Below are 11,626 nucleotides of genomic sequence, written 5' to 3' on the forward strand. Positions count from 1 at the left end.
AGTGGTATTTACCTAATTATATTTTCTTAAAAACTAATTATATAAGGTGGGCCTCTGATGGCTTGGGCGGGTCCCGTGCCAGGGCTGGGCTTCGGATGGTCATAGGCCTAGGCCGGGCTTCGGTTTACAAAATGGCCTAATTGGAGCCCATTTCAACAAGTGAGCCCATCCCAGGCCCGCTTTGTTTCATTGATGGGCCGAGCTGGGCCGGGCCAAGATGGCACAGTTGACAACTCTAATCATAAAAGTAGTGTACTGCATCCGCCTCACTACGCATTTATACTCCCTCTATCTCACTCTAAATGACACATTTTCAAATTTAGTAATAGAGAGGTCTCCCTCTCTACTTTATTCTCTTCACTTAGTCACAAAACAACACTATATAAAATTTCATGTCGAATTAAAAATGTTTCACTTAGAATGGAACTGAGGGAGTATAAATTTTCTTTTTAACCACTCATCGTACGTATAAGTGATTTTCTCTACTACGATGGCTGACTTTTGGTCATCAAAGAACTTAAGCTCCAAGGTACCAAATGAGTTTTATCATCACTACACTTCTTCATCGCCTTTATCTTGTCAGCCTTGTTTTTCTCAATTTTTTGTTCCATTGACTTAGCCACAACAAGTCTTGGGAGTGTCATTGTCATGTGCAAAGGTTCACATCACAAATTCAACCAAACAAAAAGATTGAACACCCACAGCCAACCAATCGTACTTAGAAAATCAACCGAACAGATTTATACGTAATTGCCCCGTCATCGCTCAAAATGGTACTCCCTCCGTCCCAAGATAAGCGAGGCTCTTTTTTTTCGCACTCATTTTGGGAAAATAATATAAAATAGTTAAAGTGGAGAAAATATGAAGTAAGAGAGAGAATAATATAGAGAAGAGTGCGAAAATGAAGAGTCTCGCTTATCTTGGGACGGAGTGGTATAACTTTAGCCTTTTACCTTGGTGAGTAGGGATGTCAATCGGGGCCAGCCCACCGAGTTGCGGGCCAACCCTATTCGGGTTGCGGGTCAATCAGGTGCGGGCTAATCGGGTTGTTATTTTCCGGGTTATAAAAGTTCAACCCTAACCCTAAAAGCTCGGGTTTCGGGCTAGCCCATCGGGTTAATCGGGTTGCTACCGATAAAATTAACATGCGATTAATCCAATAAATAATAGTGAAAATTAGTTATATTTATAAAATGTAAAATATTTAATTATAATAAATATGAGATATATGCTGAAACTCAAACATAAACATAATCAAATACTAATATTTGAGATTTATGCAAAATAAAACATAAACATCAAGAAATTTTAAAGCATGTTTAGAAATTTAAATATATTTTTTAGTGAATTTGAAGTTTCAAATTCATTTATATATTATTATATTAATAAAAACTTAATATATAATTTATATATTTAATATATAAAATGGAAAGTTATTTTTTCAGTAATCTATATTATAAAATAATCAATGAGGTGTCGAATTAGAGTCAAACAAATAGAACAATATAAATTTTATCGGATTTCCGGGCCAGCCCATCGGGTTTTCAGGTCTGTCCCTAACGGGCTGGGGTTAATCGGGTGCGGGCTAATCGGACTGTAATTTTATCGGGCTGGAAATTTTCAGCCCTAGCCCTATAAATTTGGCGGGCTATTCGGACCAGCCCATAGGTTGCAGGCTAAATTGACATCCATCCCTATTGGTGAGGTTCTTCATCCCTAGCTAGCTTTCTAAAAAATTTAAAGAGCTCAGCCTAAAAAGCTTTGACATGGCACAATCTTAGTTTCCCAAACATCATTCTACTTTCAAAGGTAAAGTAATTTGCATTATTTTTCTCCGCACACACACTCACCCCAATTCCCCTTTTGATTTTCTAATACAAATTAGTTCTGTGATTGTTCTTTTTACGAAATTGATGGATGAGAGAGACGGAGGGTTTGAGTTCGAGCTCGAAGAACTTGATGGTTTTCAGCGTTGCTGGCCTGAGAGCATGAGTGGCGGTGGTTGTGTGAGGATAACAAAGTGGAAGGATATTCCAGTGGAGCTCTTTTGGGAGATTGAGGAGGTTTGGTGCTGCGGGTGTCTGGGCAACTGCCTTAGTGAATCGAGGGAGAGACAACGACAGAGGAGGTTCATTGACGCATAGGGGGTGTCTGGGCGACTGCCTTAGTGAATCGAGGGAGAGACAACGACAGAGGAGGTTCATTGACGCATAGGGGGTGTCTGGGCGACTGCCTTAGTGAATCGAGGGAGAGACAACGACAGAGGAGGTTCATTGACGCATAGGGGGTGTCTGGGCGACTGCCTTAGTGAATCGAGGGAGAGACAACGACAGAGGAGGTTCATTGACGCATAGGGGGTGTCTGGGCGACTGCCTTAGTGAATCGAGGGAGAGACAACGACAGAGGAGGTTCATTGACGCATAGGGGGTGTCTGGGCGACTGCCTTAGTGAATCGAGGGAGAGACAACGACAGAGGAGGTTCATTGACGCATAGGGGGTGTCTGGGCGACTGCCTTAGTGAATCGAGGGAGAGACAACGACAGAGGAGGTTCATTGACGCATAGGGGGTGTCTGGGCGACTGCCTTAGTGAATCGAGGGAGAGACAACGACAGAGGAGGTTCATTGACGCATAGGGGGTGTCTGGGCGACTGCCTTAGTGAATCGAGGGAGAGACAACGACAGAGGAGGTTCATTGACGCATAGGGGGTGTCTGGGCGACTGCCTTAGTGAATCGAGGGAGAGACAACGACAGAGGAGGTTCATTGACGCATAGGGGGTGTCTGGGCGACTGCCTTAGTGAATCGAGGGAGAGACAACGACAGAGGAGGTTCATTGACGCATAGGGGGTGTCTGGGCGACTGCCTTAGTGAATCGAGGGAGAGACAACGACAGAGGAGGTTCATTGACGCATAGGGGGTGTCTGGGCGACTGCCTTAGTGAATCGAGGGAGAGACAACGACAGAGGAGGTTCATTGACGCATAGGGGGTGTCTGGGCGACTGCCTTAGTGAATCGAGGGAGAGACAACGACAGAGGAGGTTCATTGACGCATAGGGGGTGTCTGGGCGACTGCCTTAGTGAATCGAGGGAGAGACAACGACAGAGGAGGTTCATTGACGCATAGGGGGTGTCTGGGCGACTGCCTTAGTGAATCGAGGGAGAGACAACGACAGAGGAGGTTCATTGACGCATAGGGGGTGTCTGGGCGACTGCCTTAGTGAATCGAGGGAGAGACAACGACAGAGGAGGTTCATTGACGCATAGGGGGTGTCTGGGCGACTGCCTTAGTGAATCGAGGGAGAGACAACGACAGAGGAGGTTCATTGACGCATAGGGGGTGTCTGGGCGACTGCCTTAGTGAATCGAGGGAGAGACAACGACAGAGGAGGTTCATTGACGCATAGGGGGTGTCTGGGCGACTGCCTTAGTGAATCGAGGGAGAGACAACGACAGAGGAGGTTCATTGACGCATAGGGGGTGTCTGGGCGACTGCCTTAGTGAATCGAGGGAGAGACAACGACAGAGGAGGTTCATTGACGCATAGGGGGTGTCTGGGCGACTGCCTTAGTGAATCGAGGGAGAGACAACGACAGAGGAGGTTCATTGACGCATAGGGGGTGTCTGGGCGACTGCCTTAGTGAATCGAGGGAGAGACAACGACAGAGGAGGTTCATTGACGCATAGGGGGTGTCTGGGCGACTGCCTTAGTGAATCGAGGGAGAGACAACGACAGAGGAGGTTCATTGACGCATAGGGGGTGTCTGGGCGACTGCCTTAGTGAATCAAGGGAGAGACAACGACAGAGGAGGTTCATCGACGCATAGGGTTTCGGGCTTCTAAGTGAATGAGGAGCCGAGGGGTAGAAGGTGGAATAGTTATTATTTTCAAGCAACAACAAATAGCCTATCACTATAAAACCGGGTCAACATGAAAGATGGGCTGAAAAAATGGCTTTCGAAGCCTTTTCAAGCCAACCAAACATATCCTAGATAGTCAAACTATATCAAACCAGTAAACTACATAACCCAAACACACAGAAAAAATACAAATACACCACTAAATATGTATTTGGATCTAAATATTGACCTGCCTTACATATTCTAACCCAGTAAGACGGTCTTACATTGTGGTTTATGACGAATAAAAACAACAATTTACACTACAAACTATGATTCAATATTGATTATCGATTCGTTTCAACAGCAAAAAGGGACCAAAACTTTTTTACAAATTGAAGAGCAAGTTAAAGTTACTTGGGTATTACTATCAAGCTCGAACTTGGCAGTACTCAGCTCGATAATCATACCTGTGGTGAATGAGCCATAAGATTGCTGCTCTTGGTTCTTCATGTGCGTATAATTTGCTCATTCATGGCATCTTACATGATTCTATTACTTTCAGAATAGTAGAATGTGTCTCCGGTGATATCACATTAAGCGTCAGATGGAATTCCTGCAGAAATCGGAAGAGTTCATCAATGGATGCAATCTAGACCTGCTTCAAGGGCAATGTGCTACTAAATGGAACAAATTGATCATTAGATTCATAGTTAAACTTTGTGTTCGTGCAAGAGCTGAGCTACTCACGGCTTCAAGTCAGTTATACCTCCCTTGTTTACCTATATTGTTGCAATTTGTCAATACGAATCATTTGTACATTTATGAGGTGAAACGTGAGTGTAGTGTGAAACCTATCAGCAAATCCATAAACCCCTCTCTCTTTAATAACTAGATGAATAGTAATGGTGGGGTATCCCATCAAGACAAAGCTCGTCCAATAGGAACTAGCATAGCTAATCAGAAAGATTGACACTCTGGCCTACCAATGCTTCAGTGAAGCACATTTTTGGTAACTGAACAGAATAGAAGATTGCATGTGCCATGATTAACTAACATTTGCATAAGCCGTGAATCAACTTTGAGAAGGTTTCATGAAAGAAATGCATACCACAAATCTCTCCAACACTGGAACAAGAACTTTCAAGTTGCCACCGGAAAGGCGTTCTGCAATGGTGTTCCGTACTTTCTTGCTGGTAATGCATAACATACTAGTTCATGAGAAAACAGTTTATGATGTGATGGAAAATATACGGGCCACAAGAGTATATCTACCTTTCCATCGAAAGAAAAGCCAGAAGAAGAGCAGCGTAAGCTTCTACAATCATTTTCTCAGCTTCCTTCTCTCCTTGTAATATGGATTCTTCATCCTCCTGCAACAAAAGCAAGAAAAGGAAATGCATTTATGTACCAATTCATTAATTTAACATGTGAATGATGACTAAACATGAATCTTTAATATAAAATCTCATGGGCATCTCTCTCACAAGAGGTTAAACTGAGTACAGAGTCTACAGACCATATACCCAGAATTAAGGTAAGTAAATCTTGAAATTGTATAACATGCTTCCCATCTAGAGATGTAGAGTTGTGAAATCATAAAAATGGAACAAACCAACTCATTAACTCTTATGAATTCTGAATAATTATGCCAATCATAGCATATGTTTACATGAATCCTACTTCCACCTTTCCATAGAACCATAAATATCATATCAAAAGTTTCAAACAGTGGATTAGGTGAGCTTTAAAGATGTAGAGCAAATCTCTCACCCAGGACAAACATTTTTCCTCTCCGGCAGCCTCCTCAGTGCCTTGATTAGCCAAAAAGATGGAGCACAGAATCGGAATTATATTACTTTGTTTCTTCAAGTCCAGACCTACAAGGCGGGGTAGTGAAACACTAGCTGCGGCAAGCTGAGATCTGCAACGCAATGCAACAGAATGAATGAAGATTTTCTCATTTCCAATTTGTACGAGGTAAAATAGGATCCAAAGACGAGGACAAGAAATCACAAAAATAGTGTTGCATAAAGTTTGTAAAGATATTCAACATTTTATCTATAAGAAAGAAACTGGTGTAATTGAAAAAATATACCTGTTACCACCATCCTTCTCCACCAAATTCACAAGCAACCCCAAAATGGCGATAAGAAAATCTAGCTCTTGATCGGTGAGGGGTGTATTGGTGCAATGGTAGATTGTGAGGTTTGATTTAGATGGAGCACTGACATTCCTTGCATGACTTGAGCGTGGCAAAGGAAGGCTGAATGCTGGAAAATGACCCACAATCAGAGAAGCCAATATTTCTAAACCCCCACAGCGTGCAATTTGCCGACAGCCCTCAGGGTTTTCATTGGATAAGTTCATTAGAACCTGAAAATGATGATAGTGCATCACACAACTGCTATGATATGTTTGATGCAGGGAGAAGAGCATAATAATATCAGCTAAAGTGGAACGGTTATATACATAAGACCATGTCACCAAAAACAGAAGAAAGAAAAATTCACCACTTCAACAATATTCAAATACCTTAATAGCAGTGAGAAGACATTCTGCCAAGAGGTTGGACTTATATTCATCACCAATCGAAGAACAAGAGGTCTCCTGGGAATGACGATATTCCACATTGTTTGATTCTTGTTGAGTTACTGATACAAAATCACTTGTATCTGTGGATCCAATCATAGTTGCCCTACCATCTCGAGACAAAGACTTATTCATACTTCCAGATCGTGATTCCCACCTTGAGGGTTCAGAACTATCATTATGAAATGCAAAAGGATCTGGACTATCCTCTGTAATTCCAGAATTAGAAAATCTTGTCTTTAAACTACGAGATGTTCCATTGCGTGATCCTGCTTGAGAAGATTCAACTCTCCATTTTCGTGAGGACGTCTGAGTTGATTCCACACTCGAGTAAGGAGACCTTGGCTCACCAGATATCATGTGAGGATCACATAGATCAAAGCTTTCATAAGCCCGTTCCATGCTACTATGGCCTCCTGAGTGATTGCTTCCATAAGAAATAAAACTTCGGAGCAGGGAAACACCTATACAGGCACACGGCAATTAAATAACTATCAGATGACAGAAAGAAGTCTTAGTTGTACATAAATGCTTCATCAACATGGGTTTAGGGTCAAAATAAGAACCAGATAATGAAAAGAAACTGTATCACATCACATGTCACCCAAATCGAAATGGAAGTACCAAAATGTATATTTCAGGGCCACCCTAACCAGCACAAAGTACCTGAGAGAATTTTAATGACACTCAAAATGAGCTTTGTGAAAGACCGTGGAGCTTGTTGGCCACCAAAGCTTCCTTTCATCCCAAGCAAATGGCACTGAAAAGTGAATTGCACAATCCATTTTGGGTACGGATGTTCAGACGATACAGCAGGGGGAAACCACAATATCAATTTACTTAAAAAGTTGAAAATAAAAGGTTTGAAGTACGACACAAGGAGAGGTGTGGAACCTGATACCTGATTATCATTGCTGAGGAATGTAGCATTTTCCATGATTTTTAGACATTTCACAAGAAGTACTAGACTTTCTAGCCCAGAAATATTTTTCGGTTCCAGGGCAAAAGATGGACTTCTCTCTAACCATTCCTGCACAAGTTATAAGCATCAGAAATAAATAACCTGAAGAGCAAAGAGCACGGCGCAATCTTTATCATATGGTGCATAGCATACTAGAAGAATGTAAAGAAGATATAACAAGTTAGCATAATTAAGGATACGATTAGAATAGATTCCGCCGCCACAATATACATCCAAAAACAAAGAGAAAAATGCACATCCTAGGGCAAGCTGGTCTTATGTATCAGCTAACACGGCCCAAACAGAATAATATACAAAATATAGGCCATAAAAGAACTTTAAGCTCAAATATGACATAGGTCAACAAATCAATAGTAACAGTCAATTGTGAAGTACAGATTCTCCACTAATCTTCATTCTTGTTACCACGGTTATTTTCTCAGAGTGGAAACCTGATGTTCAATCCTAGAACGACAAACGACATCTGAACACAAATACATGCTTAAGGTTATGAAATCAAACAAAGAAAGACATACAGGCTCACACCTCCATCACAGAATGGCATTTCCTTGCCACTTCAAAAACTGCATCAAGCCCCCCAAAGTCTCTGAGTTTCTTCTTAAAGTTGCTCCTATGTCTCTGTAAAGTCCTAGAAGTGTCTGAGAACAAAGAATGCAAAAAAACAGGAGAAAGAATCAAATGAGTAAACAAAATATCAGGATAACAATAATAAAGCATTACAAAATCATTAATATCAAAAATAAAATAGAAACATCCCTGCTTTTAAGTGTTAGACTATTTCCCAAAAAGACTTATTTAGTTGGTTGAGCAAAGGATATATTTCTAAGATTGGAGCAAGCAAAAGGTAACATCATTTTTAACTAAAGAAATACGAAGTGTAAAAGGGAGTTCACTGATGCACGACTCCAACAAATGAGGTTTCAAATAAATCAGACAAATAACAATACAATAAAAGGTCGAAGGTGGCATGAGAAACACAAAATAGGATAGTGACAATATGGAATTATATCTGAGGGCTTAATACTACACAATTATCAAACGTTACAGTGAAGACCTCTGAAACAGATATTATCTTCAAAACTAACAGCCAACAAATCTCCACATCCCATGAGGAGCAAAATGATAGCATGTAAACTTATCAAAAGAGCTAACCTTCAAAACCTTCAATAGTAATACTGGACGAGCAGGCTTTTTCTATTGTAAGCAAACTAATCCATTTAGGCTTCAGCTCAGGCTCTTGCTTTTCTCCATCAATATTATCTACTGGCTGGATTTCCTTGCGATCAACAAGTATCTCCCGAACCATGAGCATAATCTCGGTAGAGGTGGAATCTGTTTCCTTGGTTGAAATTTGAGAGTAACCAGCATTCTTGCACAGGCCTAGGAGCTTGCTCCCAATAGGCTGTGACTTTTCCTTGGAAGCAGCAGGTGAAAGTGGTTTCAACAATTTTATCAAAAAGCGAACGCTACTTGGTGAATACAAAAGATGTTCATCTTGACCCTGAAACAAGATTAATTCAAAAATGGCATTTATGAGGGAGCTGAAGAGCATGCAATATGATATCAAAACATAATGCATAGTTGAGATCACTCACATCACTAGTCAAAAGGTAAAATAGAGCAGCAGCAGCAAGGTTGCTTGGCGTATCATCAATACTGATTCCAAGAATAGCATCAATTATTTTTCTGGCCATCCTACACGAGAGTCACCAGTTACTGATTGAAGAAATAACTATAGATTAAAATTACCAATTAACTTCAAACAGGAGAAAATATTAAGCACTCTAACCACATATCTCCTTCAACTGGGTATGCAACTGACTAGCACATTACACATAATTTCACAAGTATCATATTGTTGTCAATTCAGCCTCTTATCTTCAACTGGAATTACAAATATGCATGCTTTTGTTCCTTTTTCAAGAAACATAAAACCTTCTGACAACATGTGTGGGGGGCATTTTGTTACTATGTAATTACGAGAAAATCAGAAGCTCAAGTACAGAAGGAATACCATCACATGCAGTAGAAAACATTCAATAGATTCACCAGAAGTTCCTTGTCTCATTCAGTCATCAGTCTAGCACAAAAAAGAAATGTCTGATACATCTCCATTATCCACGTAAGATATATCAATTTACAAGGGATAAGTAAACATAATTTCCATCTAAGGAGTTCCATACAGAATCATGTTTCAAGGAAAAAATACATTGGTCACTTACATTTTTCATTTTATAAGAAAAGTAAGTGGCAAAAAAACTTAAGATGCAAAAGTAGAAACTTTTACAGATGATATCCACATGCATAATTGTCAAATCAATTGGAGTTCCTGAAGTCTCAGAGAAATTGCTGGCATCACATAGAAAATCAGAAATATTAAAATGTATCATGAAATGCATATTCTCCCTCCACACATTTTTTGTACCAGAAAGACATATAACACATACTAATAATCCCCAACTAACAAATCATACAATAGGTCAAGAGAAAAGTTAAAAGTATGTACTACTATGCATGTATCTTCGTAAAGACAACAATGACCAAAATCAGAAGATTAAAATTAAATACCCATGAGCCCATAAAAGCCGCCTCTTTTGCAATGTTCCGCAGATTGATAACAATGATAGAAGACTTTCCCTCCGAATCTTCACCACTTGTCCCTTCCTTAACCCATGTAATGCAGAGTTCACCTCAGTATGCTCAGTAGTCTCTGCGAACTCTTGAATCTCCATGGATGTATCAGTAAGCTCTATAAAACATGGGTCCAACTCACATGGTTCCTTCTTCTTCTTTTTCTTCTCTAAAACCCAATTTTTTCCCCGGTCCTTCTTCTGTGATTTCATAGAAACTGCACCAAGACTCACATGGCTCAGCCCATTCCATCCTCGCTTTCTCGACTGTGGAATCCCCAAATCCCGTGATGAACTTCGCCTAAATGCATCAGAACCAACAGTCGTGCACTTATTACCTTTCAATAAATCTACATCTTCGGAAAAATCAAAAACCCCAATGTCTGTGCCCTCTCTCTGCGGCATAGCCACGATTCCCTCCAGCTCCTCTGATGAATTATACTCATAAGGATCGTAATCAGCTTTCTCGAGCCTCTTTGATTTCTGGAAATCCACATCTTCTGAAAAATCAAAAGCCTCAATCTCCCTAGCTTTTCTCTGCGGCATAGCCACACTTCCCTCCAGCTCCTCTGATGAATTATACTCATAGGGATCGTAATCAGCTTTCTCGAGCTTCTTTGATTTCTGGAAATCCACATCTTCAGAAAAATCAAAAGCCTCAATCTCCCTACCTTTTCTCTGCAGCAGAGCCACAATTTCCTCCAACTCCTCAGATGAATTATAATCGAAAGGATCAAAATTTGCTATCTTGAGCTTCTTCGATTTCTGGAAACCACCATCTTCCGAAAAATCAAAAACCTCACTCTCCCCGCCCTTTCTCCGAGGCGGAGCCCCAATTCCCTCCAACTCCTCCGAGGAATTATACTCGAAAGGATCAAAATCGGCTCTCTTCAGCTTCTTCGGTTTCTGGAAAACCTCATCGGAAAATTCAAAAACCTCAATTCCCTGCGAACCTTGCGTAGAGCACGAAGCATAAGGCTCCGAATCGACATCAATCACCTTCACTGTCTTCGAATTCCTAAAACCCCCATCCCGATCCTTCGATAGCGAGAATCGCCTCGACCCTTGAGACGAATTCAGGCTACATGGATCAGACCAATGGCGGCGACTGGACTCCAGCCCCGAAAACCTAAAATCGCGCGACGAGGAATCGGAAACGCCGTCGTTTGAGCTATTCGCCGAGGAGAATTTCCGGTTCATGCCGTCAGCTGAGGTTAGATAATCATCAAGAACACTCCTCGTGCAGCCAATTCGTTAATCAATCCGTGAAATTGAGAATTCAACGCCCCTATACCCTATACAGACTTGAATGTTGAATGAGAGATAGAGATGGAGTTTTGCAGAATGTATTTGGGAAAATTTTGAAGATTGATTTTTCTACTACACTTTAATATACTTACCCCATCCACAACGTTGTCACTGCCGTCTCTTAACTGTCACTTAAAACACTATTTGCGGGTTTCATTATACTTTTTTACTTCATCCCTTAACTAAGGGACAGAACCTGCAACCCTTCGTCTCTTAATCGTCCTTTAAACCGTCCCTTAAATTACTATTCATTCAATTTCATTAATTTATTTTTTTTC

At 40.9% G+C, this 11,626-nt stretch overlaps 1 protein-coding gene across 1 annotated transcript; it reads right to left on the bottom strand.

Annotated features, from left to right (window-relative positions):
• Nucleotides 1–4,036: 4,036 nt before the first annotated feature.
• On the bottom strand, nucleotides 4,037–11,401 carry LOC121784816 (wings apart-like protein 2). The gene is made up of 12 exons (XM_042183055.1): nucleotides 9,979–11,401; nucleotides 9,006–9,105; nucleotides 8,563–8,911; nucleotides 7,936–8,048; nucleotides 7,330–7,458; nucleotides 7,095–7,188; nucleotides 6,372–6,892; nucleotides 5,935–6,212; nucleotides 5,610–5,760; nucleotides 5,112–5,209; nucleotides 4,948–5,029; nucleotides 4,037–4,452 (listed from the first exon to the last, which is right to left on the bottom strand). The coding sequence occupies exons 1-12, from the start codon at nucleotides 11,238–11,240 to the stop codon at nucleotides 4,369–4,371; spliced, it is 3,261 nt and encodes a 1,086-aa protein (XP_042038989.1). The 5' UTR covers nucleotides 11,241–11,401; the 3' UTR covers nucleotides 4,037–4,368.
• Between the last annotated feature and the right edge of the window lie 225 nt (nucleotides 11,402–11,626).

This window comes from Salvia splendens, chromosome 21, assembly GCF_004379255.2.
Source record: "Salvia splendens isolate huo1 chromosome 21, SspV2, whole genome shotgun sequence".
Lineage (NCBI taxonomy): Eukaryota > Viridiplantae > Streptophyta > Magnoliopsida > Lamiales > Lamiaceae > Salvia > Salvia splendens.

What these genes read in the sequence shown, in the direction of transcription:
- LOC121784816 (XM_042183055.1), bottom strand. Translation starts at nt 11,240, where the DNA reads ATGAACCGGAAATTCTCCTCGGCGAATAGCTCAAACGACGGCGTTTCC. An exon ending in CGGCTTTTATGGGCTCATGG is followed by an intron (nt 9,106 to 9,978) that starts GTATTTAATTTT and finishes ACTCTCGTGTAG; the next exon opens with GATGGCCAGAAAAATAATTG. An exon ending in GTCTTCTCACTGCTATTAAG is followed by an intron (nt 6,213 to 6,371) that starts GTATTTGAATAT and finishes CATCATTTTCAG; the next exon opens with GTTCTAATGAACTTATCCAA.